This window comes from Haliotis cracherodii, unplaced genomic scaffold, assembly GCF_022045235.1.
Source record: "Haliotis cracherodii isolate W230 unplaced genomic scaffold, xgHalCrac1.p SCAF_22, whole genome shotgun sequence".
NCBI classification, from domain to species: domain Eukaryota; kingdom Metazoa; phylum Mollusca; class Gastropoda; order Lepetellida; family Haliotidae; genus Haliotis; species Haliotis cracherodii.
The window spans coordinates 11,314,166-11,335,675 of NW_027266278.1; the positions used below are offsets into that span (position 1 = coordinate 11,314,166).

At 40.0% G+C, this 21,510-nt stretch overlaps 1 protein-coding gene across 3 annotated transcripts in view; it reads left to right on the forward strand.

The window, feature by feature from the left end:
- Positions 1-10,015: 10,015 nt before the first annotated feature.
- LOC139471378 (espin-like) overlaps positions 10,016-21,510 on the forward strand; it is a 90,587-nt gene continuing 79,092 nt past the window's right edge. For all 3 annotated transcript variants that reach the window (XM_071253723.1, XM_071253724.1, XM_071253725.1), the window contains exon 1: positions 10,016-10,593. In XM_071253723.1, the coding sequence (XP_071109824.1) occupies positions 10,118-10,593 (476 nt within the window). In that variant the 5' untranslated portion in view covers positions 10,016-10,117. The remainder of the gene's footprint in view (positions 10,594-21,510) is intronic.

A 21,510-nucleotide genomic window follows, 5' to 3' on the forward strand; every position in this document is an offset into this window, starting at 1 on the left:
ACTTTGTGTACACATTAAATCAAACACATGTTGCTTCACGCGAAAATGTTCGGTGAAGTAATTCTCTTCTCATTCAACTTTGATTGGAAAAAAACCTGTTTTGTGAACAGACTGACGAATATGTGTGCCTTGCACAATTTACATACTTTATTTACACACATAAGATGCTTTTCATGTGAACGCATAGTAAATTTACATATATGCATGCACGTATGAATAGTTACACATGTGTAAAATGTTGTGCATGTGAACGGGGTTCAAAACCCTTAAACTTTGCAAAAGGATCAAAACATAAAAATAAAAATAGCATCTTTATATCACGATCAGTAACCAACTTCTGTTCGAGTTCTATACATCAAAATATAAAATAAAAAAATCTAGCTTTACTCTTCATGCCATTTAATGCATCGACAGTATTCTCGGCAATTCCAAATTTCATTATAATATACAGCAATTATTTTAGATTAATCTTTGACAAAACAAAATTCTAAACAAACTAATTGCCATATGTATTGAATCTAAATTCGTTTTTTATCTTTGTATGCATGTAGATGTCGGTCAACGGGTGCAGGGGTTTAGCAAAGTCTCACCTTGTGGCGATTTGTTGATAAAAATTCTGAAGGAAAAAAGTGACATCTAACCCTAACACACACACACACACACACACACACACACACACACACACACACACACACACACACACACACCTCCATATTTAGACACTGGTACTAAGTTTGCGGTTTCTTACAGGGGACCAAACAGCTACCCTCGTCGGATTAAGACTGTTGAATCGACGGAGGTAAACTCGTTTTTATTGCAATTAATACTAAGTTTTATTGATATTAAACCAACAGTTTGCAGGCTTCACAAAGAAAACAGCATGTATTGATGTTATACTACACCTTCCATAGCGGAGCTGGGCAAGATAGAGCTGCAGTGAATGGTTGAAACGGCCATTTATGTCCTTACACCTATGTCGTTGGTGTTTTCAACTTTACCAATTACACAATTATAATTATATTCCAACAGCATTACGACGGGAAGACCAAGAATGTTTTTCACACGTTTTACCCAATTTGGGTACAGGACCCGTATTCTCGTCACAGGAGCGAACGTTTTAACATGGTTTCCCAATACACCACGTAAACAACAGAAAACAGTTATGCAGTGTTAATATACCATTTCTAAACTCCACCCGTACGAACAAGTGGTATATCATTTATCAGGGTTTCTTTAGATAATGAATGAATGAGTATGTTTTTACGCCACTTTTAGCAATATTCCAGCAATATCACGGCGGGGGACACCAGAAATGGGCTTCACACAATGTACCCATATCGGGATTCGAACCCGCGCGTGCACACTATATACACACAATAAATTTTCACAAAGAGAATTGTGTCCAACGCCTCCACACATAGGGCAACAACACGTGGAGACATACAGAGTATTTGCTGCGAAACAGAATTTAGAATCGATATGTTTTATTTACATGCTGTATTCTTACATTAAATAATATGCTTCATTCATTGACGACATGGGACAACCTCAACACACACACACACACACATACACACACACACCTCACAGCGATGATTCGTTTACATAATTATATGTTCACCAACAGATTGTTTGATAACATATTGCTGCACTTACCATGTCGTTTTGTTCAACGTCCTCTCCAGAGTGAAAACATACGGCAGGGCAGAAAATCACCTTGAAAAATGTTTCTTCGTGAAAAATCTTCATAATGCACAAGACATACCAAAGTTTTAAACGCAACGTTCAAAGTAGAGCATGAATTAACAAACATGAGAAATAGGGGCCTAAGCCCATTGAAACTTGCCGTTGTTGAAATTAATTTAACATGCACCGGTGCATTTGATAAAATCAGCGTCGTCTGCTTCGATCCACAGTCTGGATTACGCGCAGGAAAAACTTGTGCAACGGAAGTGGTTCCCGATTGGCTAACCATGACATCACGTGACTATTCTGGTGAACACCTGCATGAAATATACAACACTTCTAACCTGATTTGACATTTGTTTATATAAATAATCTTAACCGACAAAGCCATTGGCGGTGGGTTTGTCCAGCGAGGTTAAAGCGTTGACTCGTCACACCAATTCACATGTAGAGCCGTTTTGACACCCCTCTCCATAATATGGCTTGGATTTTTTTCCAAAATTTCGCAAATGTTTTTATAATAGTAAATGGTAATTTTTTAGCGGTATTCATCATAATAGAATGGAGATGTAAAACACTGGATGGTCGACCATGAGTTGCCAAGCGCCCTAAAATTTTAAAGCATTTTAATCATAACGGTGATTATGAATAAAACATTATCAAAGCATTATGAATAATATGTATAAAGTACCACATGAGCAAAAACGTATTAGTTGAGGGTCAAGGGTATACCGAGTTTTTGTTGTTTTTTTGTAATGGAAAATTATTGAAAGAACTGTTGTTAAATTTGATAATGTCTATTTAACCATCACTCATTCCTGAAACAGTTTGTGAAAAGTAATCTGTGGCTGGATAATTTTGTGTAAAAAATATTGGTTCGATGAAGACTAGGGTAGGAAATGAACTTGCAACCACATGACCCCCTAACATGTTTGAAATGTTATTGATTTATGCCGAAAGAGGAAAATTTATTGATTTTCAAGATAAGATATCAAAGATACCCATCAACGAAATACATAATATTATAGTCGGCCCCATAGAACGTATATATTGTCAGCCAATTCTAAAGAGACCATACTGCTGGGTTGTGGTGGTTAAAGCGTTTGGCCTGGGTACAACCCTGTGAATTGCCGTAGAAGGCGACGATGCTTGTCGTAAAAAGAGGCGCTAACGGGATCGGGTGGTCAGACTCGCTGACTTGGCTGATGCATGTCATCGTATCCTAATTGTGTGGATCGATGCTTATAATATGAATCCCTGGATTGTCTGGTCCAGACTCGATTATTTACAGACCGCCGTCATATAGCTGAGTGCGGCGTAAAACAAAAAACAAGCAAATCGTTTGGAAATAACTATTTTTCCATAAGAATTTAATCAATCGCCAGATTACCTCGCTCCTTTTAAATAAAATGGTCCATAGTTTGTCATTATGTATAAGGTTTTTTTCTCCTTTGCCTAAACAAAACCCTTTAATTAAAGCTCTACAGATTTGAGCTGAATCCATAAATCCATGTAATTATCGATGGAACATTTGGTTGAAAAGAAATAATACATTTTGTGACAATTAATACGCATAATGTGTTTGTCAATCAATCAAGGGAAATGTTGACAATTTGTTTTTACCTCAATATCTGATTGTGTTTCTATCTACAGTAAACTAGGGTTATAACGAACTCAAAGTGACCACTAATTTTAGTTCGTAATAACCGTAGTTCGCTATAAGCATATATACAGCATATATACATCAAATGGCCGGGACTAAAACTAAGTTCGCTATATCCGTCAGTTCGTTAAAAGCGTGTTCGTTATAAACGTAGTCTACTGTACTTGTTAATTACGCCATTGCTAATCAAATACTATAGTCTAAGAGTTGTGGTATAGGTGCAGTATATATAACATCGATCAGCGCGCGCGCACGCACGCATGCGCACAGATGTGAGTAAACAATATACATGTCTCTCAGGCGTTCATTATCGGCCGACCTGGTATGTACTATGGAACAGAATAATAACACAAGATAATGTTTGTATACAAAAAGGCAAGATGAGGAAGGCAGAGACGACCACTAGACCCAAACTCCTCACAGCGATAACTCATTCGCGGAGCTCTCTATACCGAGAGGGGGCACGGGTGGCCCAGTCGTCTAAGGCACCGCGAGTCGCTGTGCAGAGTTGCGTCCCTTAGGCACGCCAGAAACCTATGATTGTGGGTTCGAATCCAGGTTCGCCCCGATTATGTTTCTAGGTTTGTCAGCACCATACCTGTGCTCGTGGGTTTCACCGAAGTGGTAAACGTCGGAGACCTGCATCACTTCCGGCTTCCCTCCCACATTAAGCTGACACGCCGCGATATGACTGGAATACTGTTAAAAGCGGCGTTAAACCCAACTCACTCACTCATTCACTCTACACCGAGAGTGTAACGAAGGTGTCACGTGCTGGGAAGGGGCTTTTATACACTAGACCGAGCAAAGGGAGATAACTTCCAGCAGAAGTGAAAAACGATGTGCTCTAAATAGTGGGGCGGATTTTGTCAAAATGGTGCACTTTGGGTTAAAAGCACCAAACTTGGCACACTTATACACTGAACCACCAGGGGATCTGCCGAGGTGGATCCATGTCCAAAAAATTTCGGAATGGTTTAATGTATGTGCCAAGTTTGGTGTTTTTACCAAAAGTGCACAATTTAAGCCTTACAAAATCGCCCCACTAAAACTGAACAGCAGACGAGCTACATGCATTTGTGTCCACCCGGGGAAACATGAGGTCTGGAATGGGCTCCCACTGTACAAGCAGGCAACCGAGCGTACGAGCGAAACCTTATCGGTCCAGCGCCCGCCAAAACCTTGCCACACCTAACAGTATTTGTTGATATAAGACGCTAAACGGCAATAACAAAAACAACATTAATAATGGTTTACGTTTTAGCTACAATGTACATGAAGGTGCGAAAAGAGCGAGGGATCGAAGTCGGCGGTTTGTTTACATTAAAGTAAATAAATGTCTTTGAAGTCGACTTCAAAATGCAAATATTTAAATGTATACGGCTTACGCTTGTATTTTGCGCTGGGCAGGAACTTGAAATCAATCGTAACTAGATAAACAAGATTAGGTCTTTATAAACGTTTAATGTCACGCAACAAGTCGTGAGTCAGGATGTTACATGTTCGGCCCCGGCTGTCGTTATGTAAACCCAAACCATACCGGGCGGTAATTAGAATAGCCCCTGGCGAATATGTTCCCGTATTTGCTCCATTCGTCTTACGGGCATACCTAAAACAATTGTCAACTCGTTGTGTACTGGTTCACATATATTTCCCCAAAATTAATGTTTTATATATATTTCAGGTGGACTTTAAAGCACAGCGGGACATGCGGATATATACAGTATGACTGAACACATTTAACTGTGTCTTGGGTATATATTTAGATGCAGGACATATGTAAAATCAAAAATTATTCCTGACGAAGAACTTGAAATCATACGCGCATTCTGATTGGTTTGTCGTATTTTCGCACATAACATTCATCGATAGGGGGACGGGTCTTCTTGAAGGTTACGGAAAGGGGCGAGTGGTGACGAATGGTATTTGCTCGTGCGCGGAGGACAGCTGAACACATACGGGGATTCAAGTCTGAAACTGGCGACTTCAGTATATAGCCCTGGCGGTCTCTGACAGCTACCATGGGAGAGTTCACCAGGAGGATTACATAGCGTGAAGCGGACATAAAATATTACGATTCTCTCCTCCATCTTTGGCATGGACTGCGCTTCGTCCTGATGTTTAATGTTTTCTATATGTGAGCTGAAAATTTGAGAGACAAGTCATGGTTTATATGGACCTCGGTCTTCTAGGAAATCCAACCGATCAACAACGACGCCAATCCATACACCAGAGTAAAACTAGATACGTTCCCCTATTCACCAGAGCATACATAGATACTTTCCCCTATACACCAGAACATACCTAGATGCTTTCCCCCATACACCAGAGTATACCTAGATACTTTCCCCTGTACACCAGAGCATACCTAGATACTTTCCCCTATACACCAGAGTATACCTAGATACTTTTCCCTATACAACAGAGCATACCTAGATACTTTCCCCTATTCACCAGAGTATACCTAGATACTTTCCCCTATACACCAGAACATACCTAGATGCTTTCCCCCATACACCAGAGTATACCTAGATACTTTCCCCTGTACACCAGAGCATACCTAGATACTTTCCCCTATACACCAGAGTATACCTAGATACTTTCCCCTATACAACAGAGCATACCTAGATACTTTCCCCTATTCACCAGAGTATACCTAGATACTTTCCCCTATACACCAGAGCAAACATAGATACTTTCCCCTATACAACAGAGCATACCTAGATACTTTCCCCTATACACCAGAGCATACCTAGATACTTTCCCCTATACACCAGAGTATACCTAGATACTTTCCCCTATACACATGAGCATACCTAGACACTTTCCCCTATACACCAGATTATACCTGGATACTTTCCCCTGTACACCAGAGTATACCTAGATTCTTTCCCCTATACACCAGAACATACCTAGATACTTTCCCCTATACACCAGAGCATACCTAGATACTTTCTCCTATACATGAGAGCATACCTAGATACTTTCCCCTATACACCAGAGCATACCTAGATACTTTCTCCTATACACCAGAGCATACCTAGATACTTTCCCCTATACACCAGAGTATACCTAGATACTTTCCCCTATACACATGAGCATACCTAGACACTTTCCCCTATACACCAGAGTATACCTGGATACTTTCCCCTATACACCAGAGCATACCTAGACACTTTCCCCTATACACCAGAGTATACCTAGATACTTTCCCCTATACACCAGAGCATACCTAGATACTTTCCCCTATACACCAGAGCATACCTAGATACTTTCCCCTATACACCAGAGCATACCTAGATACTTTCCCCTATACACATGAGCATACCTAGATACTTTCCCCTATACACATGAGCATACCTAGATACTTTCCCCTATACACCAGAGCATACCTAGATACTTTCTCCTATACACCAGAGCATACCTAGATACTTTTCCCTATACACCAGAACATACCTAGATACTTTCCCTATACACCAGAGCATACCTAGATACTTTCCCCTATACACCAGAGCATACATAGATACTTTCTCCTATACACCAGAGCATACCTAGATACTTTTCCCTACACACCAGAACATACCTAGATACTTTCCCTATACACCAGAGCATACCTAGATACTTTCCCCTATACACCAGAGCATACCTAGATACTTTCCCCTATTCACCAGAACATACCTAGATACTTCCCATCAAGCAGAGCATGCCTAGATACATCTTATAAACCACAGCATACTTAAATACACCCTATCCGGAAGACGTGTTATGAAAATAAAGGTTTATCTTCGTTTCTGACAAGGCCGCTGAATTAAAATGAAAACATGTAAACTAAATTTTCAAATAAAATGTTTAAAATATCTTTAAAGTATCGTCAGTTGTGGAATAGCCTACGTGTTTCTCCAAAAGATTAATCACTGGATTCTGTTGCCCAGACTGCATTATTTACAGACACACTGGGACCACAAACAAGTCCTGCAGTATGCAGACGGGAAGAAGTCACCACCAACTGGAAGTGCCGCAATCGAGAAGACTTCAGGCTTCAGATTTTGAATCAACGAGAGAGAGAGAGAGAGAGAGAGAGAGAGAGAGAGAGAGAGAGAGAGAGAGAGAGCGAGAGAGAGAGAGAGAGAGAGAGAGAGAGAGAGAGAGAGAGAGAGACGTCACATTTCTTATCGATATCGTCTAAAAGTGTCTTCAGATTATATCAATATCAGGCGCGGTTGTCATTAACTATCATATTAACAGAAAAGTTGAAACATGATCAATTTCAATATTGACACAGATGCACTATTTAAATATCGACCAAGAGTCGAAAGATTCATAATCAATATCGACATATGGTCGTTACATTTTAAAAAAAATACTAAATTACAATGTCCACACAAACACATGCATGTGTACATAAAACTGAAGTTACACACCTTATTAGCTTCGACACCATTGCTGGGACCATGAGTGATCAATATCGTCCTTTCCCTAATACATGACTAATCACTAAACTATTGACTCTAAAACTGTAAACTTTTAACGCAGTATGTCACGAGTCTGTCTACGTCGCCTTCAACCTTGTTCCCGGCGGAGCGGTCGTATTTCCAGGTCCCCAGTACCACAAGGCACCAAGCAGGATGTGCGTACGTATAATATGCAAGCGCATACTGTCGACAATACGTTAGATTATCGATTCTCGATTTGAGATGATATATTGGTGAGCTTGTCAATAATAAAATCATCGTGTATACTAATCACGCCGATGGCCTCAAGACTGGGCCGTCGGGGATCACGGTGCGGAATATAGCGACTAAACAAGAACCCAGGGAGCTGGACCATTTTGTATAAACGGGGTGAACATATTCGAGTGAGTGAGTGAGTGAGTGAGTGAGTGAGTTGGGTTTAACGCCGCTTTTAACAGTATTCCAGTGATGCAGGTCTCAGACGTTTACAACTTCGGTGAAACCCAGGAGCAAGGGTTTGGTGCTGACAAACCTAGAAACATAATCGGGGCCAACCGGGATTCGAACCCACAATCATAGGTTTCTGGCGCGTCCAGGGGACGCAACTCTGCACAGCGAATCGCGGCGCCTTAGACGACTGGGCCACCCGTGCCCCCTGAAAATATTCGAAGAGGGCATACAAAACCACAACTGTAAATCGTCATATTGTTATTCAGGAAGTGAATGTACATAAAAACTTTGGTGTGTTGGCTTTTTATTCACAAATCGTGAATTTTGATATCGTTAAAATGGAGGTAAAGCGTTTGCTTTGATGTTCATTCACAGTGGGGGTTACCATGGTAACATGAAATGTCTTCGGTTAGGTACGTCAGGGGATAAGGAAATGATCTCCATATTTCAAACCAGTAATAGGTCTTTAACATTTCTAAATATGAACTGCGCCAAGTTGTCTTTCAACACTTAGATCAGTTATTACCTATGACCTCACTCAAGTCTACCTAGTTGTTCATGCTCTCGACCTCCGCTATGTCTCTACCTATTATTTAAATGTGATGTGTACTACTGCTGATTATGGCTATTTTTTATTGAATGTATAACGTTCTACATGAACATACAAATCCATTTGATATACATTTATGACGTCCAGATATCAGGAAGTATTTTGATCGCTTACAGTTTCTGTAAAGCTGCCAAATAAAAAAAATCGTCGCACAGTACTTTTATCGGTGTACGATAAAAAACGCAGAACAAATTCTCAGACAACACTTAGCAGTGTCTTTTTTTCAAACCGGTTAAATATTTGCAGAAATATAGTGAAGCTATGGTTCTTCGTGACATCAAATGTTTCTTTTTTCAAACAAAACACTGTTTGAAATCTCTCCATGAAACTTTGAACTTATGTTGATGAGGCATTTTCTGCTTTTCTGTTTATATTTCGAATTAAAGGCCATATATACAGAATAAAAAAATTGGCTTAGTCTCCAGTGACAGATCAACCGTTAACTGAGACTTTCACTTAGAAATGTACATTTCTTAAATAGCCACGTGTGTTTGTAAAGGAAAAGTTTATATCATATTATATTGTTATATTGTGACAATGCAAGGTTAGTTCCAAGGGCAGTATATGCCCTTCGTTTCACATGTAGTCCCCCCCCCCCCCCCCCCCCCCCCATAATACAGACTACCAACCAGTGACAATTAATCCAGCTGTTCTAAATTCACGTCCAGACTTCCATTAGTCCATTGCTAATTACCAAGCAGTGTTAATTAACTGTTGGTTTCGCTTGTTGATGTTCCCACCTTTATTATTGTTTTTCTTTCGTTGTTTTTACATGTACATATATATGATTTTTACATCCTTGCTTTAATTTACCCGATGAAGGAGTAAGTATGTTCCGAAACGATGTGTTCCTCATAATAAAAAAAACCCCGTTTACATCCATAAATTTCCTCTCTTATGTAATCTAATTGCCAATGATTGTTTTTACTGTAAACAAATACTTACTCCTTACTCAAAGTCGCGTGAAAAACATATTTTCTGTAATTAAGCCAGTCAGACACGGGCTTTGTGCTTGCAAAACGTATTTATTGCGGCGTGTCTGGTAAATAGTGATTCGAACACATCTGATTTGGATGTTTGTACAACGTTAACATTTGCGAAATCAATAATAGCAATCAATTAGAGTTACCCGCCCTTGGCTGTCTTGTTCACAGGTGGCAGTCTACTCAAAACATGACAGGTGTGAGATGTCACTACTGTCCCGAGTCACGAAAAAGATGATAAAAAGAAATCCTGAGTAAATTTTACAGTTAAACAATGGTTGCTAACAGAGCCCTAGAGGCGGCAAAAAGTGGGGACATTGCCATCCTACAGTCTCTGGCTGAGCCCGCGCGAGAGGCCGATAAACACGGAGCAACATGTTTACATTATGCAGCAAGGGGAGGGAACGTCAAAACAATTGAATTCCTTGTCAAGAAAAAAGGATTTAATGCGATCAAGAGAAGTAACGTCGGAGCTACGCCCGCCCATGATGCCGCAGCCACGGGGAATTTAGCAGCTTTGAAATGGATACTTGAAAACACCGAGTGTAAAGTTGACGATCAGGATGGTACCGGGGCCACTGTTCTTCACCTGGGTACCCGGTATGGTCACGCCCATATCGTCAGTTACCTCTTGGATGATACTAATTGTGATATTATGAAGAAGACGGCAACTGGCGCAATGCCTCTACATTTTGCCGTCGTTGGTGGGAACTTGGATATTGTCAAGATGCTCGTCAAAGAAGCCCCAAGGTATATAAACACAAATATCTCAGTACAGTTTGGTTGGTTGGTTTGTTGTTTTACGCCGCACTCAGCTATATGACGGTGGTCTGTAAATAATCGAGTCTGGACCAGACATTCCAGTGATTGATATCATGGGCATCGATCCACGCAGTTGGGATCGATGACATGCTTCAACCAAGTCTGACCATCCGATCCCGATAGTCGGCTCTTATGACAAGCATAGTATCTTATTTAATAAATATAGATAGTTAATGTAGATGGGAATGACTTTTGTCCGTATCCTAACCCGTGAAGAGCCGGGGTAGAATAGCTCCTCAGCAACCCATGCTTGCCGTGAAAGGCGACTATGCTTGTCGTAAAAGGCGACTAACGGAATCGGGTGGTCAGGCTCACTGACTTGATTGATACATGTCATCGCCCCCAATTGCGTAGATTGATGCTCATGATGTCAGTCACTGGATTGTCTGGTCCGGACTCGATTATTTACAGACCGCCGTCATATAGCTGGAATATTGCTGAGTGCGGCGTTAAACAACAAACCAACCAACCGTCAGTATCCCCCCTCAAAAAGTTGTCTGTCCTATGCATTGACTCTCAATTCTTTTAATTATGTAAATTGTTTAGGGGGGGGTATGGGCGGAAGTCTTACCTGCAGATGTAACCCCACATAACATGTTTTCCAGCCTCACCTCTTTTCGTGTCCCTAAACAATATGTAATCATGCACTTGATGACATAATCAAGGTAGACGCTTCAAAGTTCACTGAAGACATCAAAGAGTTTGCCACTTGTTACTGAAGTTCTGTTTTGAATTAAGCTAAGATATTCTAAATTAGTCATGAAAGTGAAGGGTGAAACTTCAAGATTGCAAATTTGGGAGTGGGTTTTAAAGTGAAAAGAGGTCAACAAGCAAAGCCTACTAAAATCATGGAAATAGGCTATAGGCTTGTGCTTGAAGATGGACCATTGCCAACAACACTATCATTGACTATAGGGAGCCACTATGATAGTTACAATTGTCAAGTTTGCTAAACAGGACAAGGAGCAAAGTGAAGAATAACTTACATTATGCTTATATTAATCTAAAGAACTATGTTTTCTTTAAATATTTATCCACCATGTCCACAGAAAGTTATAAAGTTTGTTTGATGCCATCCTGTGGAATATCCGAAACATGACTATGTTACTGTGATTATTCACCATGTGCACTTTAAGTTACCATGGTTACAATGCCCATCAAGTACATGGTCCTAATCAAATTAGCTTTGGTAGTGAACTCACAACCATGACAACATGGTTTTAAACACGAACAGCCTGTTCACACAGTGGTAGTCAAACACAGAATTTAGACAGCTAACTTGAGAGAGTGACATTTAGCTGGACAGACATAGATTCTAGTCAGGTGCACATGGTGATATGGACAATATCTGGTTAAGGGCGTTCTGCACATAGTGATACAGACAATATCTAGTCAGGTGCATTCTGCACATCGTGAAACAAACAATATCTAGTCAGGGGAGTTCTGCACACAGTGATACGGACAATATCTAGTCAGGTGCATTCTGCACATGGTGATATGGACAATATCTAGTCAGGTGCATTCTGCACATGGTGATACGGACAATATCTAGTGAGGGGCGTTCTGCACATGGTGATCAAACAATATCTAGTCAGGAGCGTTCTGCACATGGTGATACGGACACTATCTAGTGAGGGGCGTTCTGCACATGGTGATATGGACAATATCTAGTCAGGTGCATTCTGCACATGGTGATACTGACACTATCTAGTGAGGTGCATTCTGCACATGGTGATATGGACAGTGTCATGGCAGTGAGGCAGTGAGGCCCAGTACATAATAAGTATGACTGGTAGTTCATCTCATAATATTTCAGTGTCTTTTGATAGTTTAGGAGGTGAATTGATTTCTTTTCATAAAATGTCATAATAAGTAACTTAATTTCATTGATTCAAGCCTGTTTAATTTCAGCATGGGTGAATTTGACAATGAACGTGTATGTAGCCAGCAGGGTTTGCTCCCTTTAAAATTTACCTGCCCTCCTCCAAACTAACTGGCCTACAGCTAAATGGTTGAGGCCGCGAAGTGGCAAAACTTGAGGTCGCGTAGCCACCCCTCAAACATTTTTTCCTGCACTCTGAGATTAAACCTTGGCTTCCATTTACCTCATTTCATGGCAATTAATGATAAAAAAAAGTTGTTGTACACAACATTGCAACATGATGTCAGGTTGTCATTCTACTGAGATGATCCAGTTAAAAAAATTAAACATACATGGAGAAAAAATTTACTAGCCACACAGGCCATCTACTTTATGTTTCAGCATTCCCTTTGTAATTTTAACTGGCCATTGGCCAACATGCCAGCAGTTAAATCGACCCATGATTTCAAACGTTTTACCATTGGTTAGAACAGTCTGGGTTAGAACTAGTCCCATCAACATCAGATACTGGTCAACTAAATGGATCAGTTGGTCAGGTGTTACTTGGTTGATAGCATCTCAACATGACACGACGGTGTGGGTCTTCGCAATAATATCAATCACTGGATTGTCTGGTCCAGAATCGGCAATTTACAGTCCGCCACCACTTTGATGGAATATTGCAGAGTGCTTTTATCCAACAGAATCATATGTACAGTAAACAACGTTTATTATAAACATGCTTATTCTGAACTGAGGGATATGAGGCACTATTTCTTCGGTCCTGGCCAATGGCTGTATATTTTATCATATAAAATGAATGGATATATCAAACACGCTTATTACGAAATAACAGATATAGCAAACTCACTTTGTGGTCCCGTGTGTACTCTATCAACGACGGGGGCATGGGTGGCCCAGTCGTCTAAGGCGCCGCGATTCGCTGTGCAGAGTTGCGTCCCCTGGACGCGCCAGAAACCTATGATTGTGGGTTCGAATCCCGGTTCACCCCGATTATGTTTCTAGGTTTGTCAGCACCATACCCGTGCTCGTGGGTTTCACTGAAGTGGTAAACGTCTGAGACCTGGGGGGCTTTCCCCCCACATTAAGCTGACACGCCGTGATATAACTGGAATACTGTTAAAAGCGGCGTTAAACCCAACTCACTCACTCACTCACTCACTCACTCACTCACTCACTCTATCAACGACAATGCTTTTGTTTATGACGAACTGTTAACCATGTTAACCTCTGAGCTAATCACTTATCACCAATCAGCCTGTCAAAACATACGCAGCCCCAATGTCTCTACAAAGCGGCAATAAACAGTTAGAGGCCAGTGATAAACTGGATCAAGTACTGACACCTTGACCCCAATTAACACCCTCAATTAACAATAGTAATCAGTGATGAAGCTGTAGCTTTTAAAGTGGATAATTTCTGTCTTTAATATGACGACTACAGAGAAGATTCAGTCAAAATGCTTATATCAAACTATGGTTATAATTTATAATGAACAAGAATTACTGATCCCTTTGAGTATGTTATAACCGTAGTTTAATGTAGTTACAATCATAACATAGAGTAAGACCCTTAAAAATGACAAATTTGTACTAGTCCTTATGATACCTGCAGTTTGGCAAGGACTACAGGACTGGTGCAAATTTCTAACGCTGTAGTTTTCATCAGCTGGTCAGTATCAGTATGACACACACAAAAACTCTCTTTTCATTAATTGCTTTTTTTTAATTCAAATAATAATTTCTTTTTTTTCCATCAGAGTAGCAGTATGAGCTGTTGTAAGCTTGAAATGTTTTACACATGTAAGCTTCATCACATGGGTGTGATGAGTGTCAAAGCCAAGTGAAGGTGACCCGCTAATCTATTGATCTCTAACAGTAACAGCTGCTTGAAGGACTGGTTTGGTATCTTGGTTTGGAAGACAAATTATTGGCTATTTATTGAAGCAGTGTTTGGAATTGATGGGTGTCCTGAGGTCCTGAATGATTTTGAATCTAAGTTGCAAGTTGTGTGACAAATAGTTTTTTCATCATCATAATCTACCTGATCAGAAACTACACTTCACAATTTAATATCCTCTTGACATGTTTCCTGTATTAGACAAGGTTAGAACAAATAATGATTGAAAACCTTTCATTAAATATATAACTTTAACTCCAGAGAATAACTAGTCTCAATAGAGCGTCCGCCTGGAGAGCAGAAGGTCCGGGGTTCGATCCCTAACCGCGTCATACCAAAAGACGTTTAAAGATGGTACATGTTGTTACCCTGTCTGGCGCTCGGCATTAAGGGGCTAAAACAAGGACTGGTCGGCTTGGAGTCAGTATACTGTGTCTGAGTGGCGTATTCATGTTAAACTGCGGCATGGTATCTCAGTGAGCTAGCACAATAAATTGGCATCAGTCCGAACTAGTACAAGCAGCCACACACACACACACACATACACGTGCATGCACGTCGCTATATAAGTGCAATAACCTTGGACGCGACGTTAAACCCCATTTCACCTCACCTCACCAACTAGTCTTGATTATACACTAACACAGATTCCATTGGGGGTAGAAAGCCAATTTTCGGTGAAAACAAATGATGACGAACACCAGCTGTTTGCGAAAAGGGCAGCGTTAGAAATTGGCACTAGTCCTATAGTCCTTGTCAAACTGCCCAACAGTTAAGGTATGATAAGGACTGGTAGAAATTTGCCCTGTTTAAGGGTTTGTACTATATATTATCATTATAAGGACTAGTGGACTAATACGGATAGTTTCTTTCGCTGAAGTGTAAGCTTGTCTACCAAATGGCATTTTCATTAAATATTCTTGAATTTCATCATGATTGACTTTTCTTTGAGAAATCCATTAAAATTTTTGCTGTTCAGATGAGCCCTGGGATGAAATATATCCGTAGAGAACCACTCTTATTTGCATGGGACCCATTGTGTCATGATGACTTTGTAGTGTGAAGCGTTCGGTTTCAAGTTAGGGAAGGATGTATCAGCTGACTTGCGCCCATGGTAACATTCCTCAGGAGATCTGGTAATGTTATCTCCTGGCTATTATGTCATGTTCAACACAGTAGGCCAGGAGGGGGGTAGCCCAGTGGTTATAGCGTTCGTGGGTTCCGCCAAACCAGGGTTTTATTCTCCATGATTGAAGCCCGTTTTGGATGCCCTCTATCTCATACTATATGCATAGTTTTATGTAGCTTCAAACTATCTTCACTCACTCACTCTGTAGAGTTGATGGATTATTTTGAGTTATTTTTTTATGGATTTCTGGGAATACTCATCCTCTGTTATCCTGGGTGTTACCACTCCATTATGACCCGTGAAGATCCGGGGTAAAATACCGTATTTGACGTAATAAGCGCCCCGCTCTAATTAGCGCCCACGGCGATATTTGCTAATATATTGGCTAGTGAACAATCCCAACTAGCACCCCTTCCGAATGATCAATGTACACAAGACTTTTTTATTCGCGTATTATACACACTCATGTGTTATATGCACCCTTAATTATGGGCAATTAAATTCTGGAAAAATATATCTGTCGTATATAAACATTTCAGGCTGTCAGCATAAACCACGAAATTTATCCTTCAACTCTATTTTTTTTCACCAAAATAACATTCTAAGAAGAGCCCCCTATTTCTAATTTTGAGAGCGCCCTGGGCGCTTATTACGTCAAATACAGTAGGTCATCAACAACCCATGCTTGCCGTAAGAGCCGACTTTTTAAGAGGTGACTAACGGGATCGGGTGGTCAGGCTCCCTGACTTGGTTAATGCTTGTCATCATATCCCAATTGCAAGGATCGATGCTCATGTTATCAATCACTGGATTGTCTGGTTCAGACTCGATTATTTACAGACCGCCGTCATATAGCAGGAATATTGCTGATCGGCGTTAAACAACCAACAAACAATTATGACATGTACCCTGTGTATTATATCTCTCTATCTGGTTTGATAAAAAACCTGGATCCATTTAACCCCCATAGCTTTGTTTTGAGCCTGATTTGAATGACACAATGCAGCGTTAGAAATTGGCACAAGTCCTATAGTCCTTGCCAATTAAGGTATCCTAAGGACTAGTAAAAATTTGCCCTTTTTAAGGGTTTTGCTATATGTTATCATTATAAGGACTAGTGAACTTAAACTGTTAGTTTCTATCACTGCAATGCTATAAAAAATAAAATAGCCATCACTGACAAATGGCTTTCATGGCGCAAGAAATTCTGTACCATGTTGGAGCATTGGGCTAGGAGCGATGAGGTGGTGATATCTTTTCTTATACAAAGCTATGGTGCAGTGTTAGAAGTTGGCACTAGTCCTATAGTCCTTGCCAAACCGCCCAATAGTTAAAGTATCATAAGGACTAGTAGAAATCTGCCATTTTTAAGGGTTTTGCTATATGTTATCATTATGAGGACTAATGGACTAAAATTGTTAGTTTCTATTGCCGATGGTGGAGAATGGTCTAAAACAGACTGGTGCTAAAATACCAATGATAACATATCCTGTGGAATACTGTATGATGGACACTGGTTGTCTTGCACTGACTGTGGATCAGTTTAATGTTGATATATATACACCAACGTCCTGTTGCAGCTGAATGAAGGGTGTTTAGCATTGGCAAACTTATCGACATGATCGCCCAGAGCTAGCTTCCACACCAGTCATCTTCGGCTATATCTTTTACTGTCTGGGGCAATGTGTAAATATGTCGTATGGTTCCAAGCCTTCTGCGTTAGATCCATAAACTGTTCCCATGGTTACTTAGGCCTTGATGATAGCTAAACTTTAGTTTGCCTTGAGTTTCTTTGTGTAAAAAGGTTGTTCATTTATTAATAATAAAAAAATGCCAGGCACAAGCAGAAAACAAAAATGTGGATCCGATGGTCAAATCTAAGATGTTATCTTAGTCATAACACGTAATAACACTATCAGCGATAGAAACTAACATTTGTAGTCCACTAGACCTTATAATGATATCATATAGAAAAAATCTTAAAATTGGCCAATTTCTCCTTGTCCTTATGATACCTAACTATTGGGAAGTTTGGCAAGGACTACAGGACTAATGCCAGTTTCTAACGCTGACTATTGTCTCAAATCATGTTGATTGAGACATGGTATAACGCTGATATGACACAGGGAGTAACACTGATATAACACAACATATAACATATGGTATGACAGTGATATAACGATATGATCCTAATATGACATATGGTATAACAAATGATATGACCGTGATATTGCACATGACATATCAATGCTCTTTATAATCAGACCTTAGTCAGCATTAGCTGATCAGAAAACAGCTTTCTCAAGCTATACAGCACTAGTTGCAAACGATTCAAAAAATATTTCAACAAATTCTCAATTCAAAATTTGAAAACTGATCAAAAGAACATTCTGGAATGTCTAACATTGAGTGAGTGAGTTGGATTTTAACGCCGCTTTTAACAGTATTCCAGTTACATCACGGCGTGTCAGCTTAATGTGGGAGGAAAGCCAGAAGTGATGCAGGTCTCAGACGTTTACCACTTCTGTGAAACCCACGAGCACGGGTATGGTGCATCTTTCCGAGGCAAGAGAGTTTACTGACTTTAAAAGTCCAGTTTCCACCCTTGCCGAACTAGGCTGGAATTCCTGGGCTTGATCGTAGCGCCACCAGTGGCTATTACGAGTTATGTCCTTTCTATGCCTCTCCTATTGACCAATCAGATTCAACTTCTCGTATCACTTGCATTTGTTTCAAACAAAATGATGCCGCCCAGTCAAGACGATCTGATCGATAATCAAGAACTATATTGTGATAAAACGAGTCTTACATCGCGAAGTGCATCAAATCACGTGAGCACCTTGATTAAAAACATGAAATATTTAGAAAATATCTGTTGACAACGAGTTAGAGGTGCACATGCTTTGCAAATCCTGCAGTCGACCGAAATCTGTATGACACTTTACGAACCGGATTTCGATTTCGGTGCACGATTTTGATTGGACTATGCATAGACTCGTTAGTCCAGCCAAAATCTAACTCCATAACACCAGCCTAGTTCGGCAAGGGTGGAAACGGAACTTTTAGAGTCAGTTAACTCACATGCCTCGGGAAGATGGGGTATGGTGCTGACAAACCTAGAAACATAATCGGGGCGAACCGGGATTCGAACCCACAATCATAGGTTGCTGGCATGCCCAAGGGATGCAACTCTGCACAGCGAATCACGGCGCCTTAGACTACTGGGCCACCCGTGCCCCCGGAATGTCTAACAGATGGCCTAGACTGTATGGCAGTAGTTCCCACGGACAAGAGAGAGTCTCTTCCTCTCAAATGCTTATCCCACTGAAGCAAGAGACTGGCAAAGATTTTTGACAGATTCAGTCATTAAGCCTAAACTGTGTTGTGGTATACCCTGTGTTAATTTTTCGAGGTTGCATGATTTGGAATCACATTCTGACTGTCACCTTCTCTGATAGGTTGGATGAAAGGTCGTGACCTGTAATAATATGAACTCAGATCTTTGTTTTGAGGTAGCGAGAAATAAGATCTGATTTTGTTTTCGATTGTATCATTGCTATAACACATAGTAACAGTAATCCTAATAAAATCCCAATATAACCCTCATATAATCCTAATATAACACACTGCACAACATAAGCATATTATAACATGTAAGAGTAGCGATCAAGGACTTATCTCAAATATCTGTGGCATACAAACTGAAAAAAGGCAATATTGTGTCACAAAATTTGGAAGTTTTTCAAAGTCCTAAGTTTATGTCCAGTGTATTTAAATATATATGTCATGTTTGTCTTGCCTTCGTGCATTAGTATATGACAGTATTTAACTAGACACTTCCGACTAGACACAGACCTCTACATTGTTGTTGATGATGATGATGATGATGATGATGATGATGATGATGATGATAATGTGGTGGTGATGGTGGTGATGATGATGATAAGAATAGTGACATCATAAGTTTTGGTTTGTAAAATGTTGTCACATACAATAGAACAGTAAAAAAGTTGTTATCCATTAAAAGTTTCACGTATTGTTCCACAAACCTGTAACCATTCAAAAAACGTTAAGATGTATACATGATCATGGTATACACACATGACAAAAACAAACAAAACACCACCTAGCTGCCAAACAATTTTCAGAGGCATGCTTAGATTCAGAACTGAAGTATTTACTTATCATTTCAAGCCACCCAGTACCCTGAATTAGTGTGCACATAATGTATAAAGAATCTATCCAGCACTATAGGGAGCTGTCAAGGCCGGTACTGTGAGACTCAATGTCTGTGTGTTACACCCAGGGATTTGACCGACAGCACCTTTGTTGACTTATTGCCTGTCTGTACTGAATACATTGAATACATTGGAGACCTGTGAAGATCTGGGGTAGAATAGGTCTTCAGCAACCCATGCTTGCCATAAAAGGCGACTATACTTGTCATAAGAGGCGACTAACGGAATTGGGTGGTCAGGCTCACTGACTTGGTTGATGCATGTCATCGATCCCACTTAGGGGCGGTTGGGTAGCCTAGTGGTTAAAGCATTCGCTCGTCACGCCGAAGACCCGGGTATGATTCCCGACATGGGTACAATGTGTGAAGCCCATTACTGGTGTCCCCCTGCCGTGATATTGCTGGAATATTGCTAAAAGCGGCGTAAAACCATATTCACTCACTCACTCACTCACTCACATCCCAATTGCATTGAATACATTGGACCATGTTCACCACCAGGGCAGCATCTATTTTAGATGTTATAAGGAGATGTATGTCACCTACCAACACATGGTTATAACAGTTGATTTATGCATGGTATAACATCGATAAAACACATGGTATAGCATTTATGTAACAATGGTTTAACACTGATGTAATGCATGTTATGACATTGATGTAATGCATGGTATAACATTGATGAAACACATGGTATAATATTGATGTAACATGCTATACAATTTGTGTAACACTTGGTATAACATTGATGTAACACATCATATAACATTGATGTAACACATGGTATAACATTGATGTAACACATGGTGTAATGTTCATGTAACACTTCATATAACATTGATGTAACACATGGTATAACATTGATGTAACACATGGTGTTATGTTCATGTAACACATGGTATAACATTGATGTAACATATGGTATAACATTGATGTAACATGATATAACAATGATTTAACACAATTGGTATGCAATTTATATAACCATATCATGTTATAACATTTCTATAACATTGGGAGTATACATGCTAAAACATTGATATAAGAGTATATGTAAGACACACTATAACATTCATAGCACGTGGCATCATAGGAGTGGTTTAGCCATGATATCATGGTAAAGCACAAACATAACGTGTTGCACAAGACCTATTTGTACACATATTGTGAAAGCTTCTTAAAATAGATGCGCTCCACCACGACCCTCCTTTGTGATGTGTGTGTTGGGGATAAACTTTATGGAGCATGCTGAGAGTGGCCATGAAACTAACTCTTGGTGTATACTGTGATCTAGGATTATTATACTGTAGTGTTTACCCAGAAACCTTCAGTTACCATGGTTACCTAGCTACTGCTTTCATGAAGAAATTGTTATAGAAGCCTTCTTGTGAGAAAAATACACCGATGAAGGCAACAGAATAAATGTTAATATAAAATATGCAGATGATGGCACACTGTGTTTTTCCCACAGATATTACGTTTCATGTGAGGATATCTTTGTCACACCCACATTTCCATCTGCGGAGAGGTCTCAGTAGACTTGCCAAGTTTATTAGTTTTAGTCCTCCATTTTTTAGATTATGTAAATATAAGAACAATTTGTCCCTGTAAGAGACTGGCGTCTTCGTTCAAGTCCGAAGACTTGTACTGTCCACATATCTAGACTTGCCTATTATGAGGAAAGACTTACTATACACT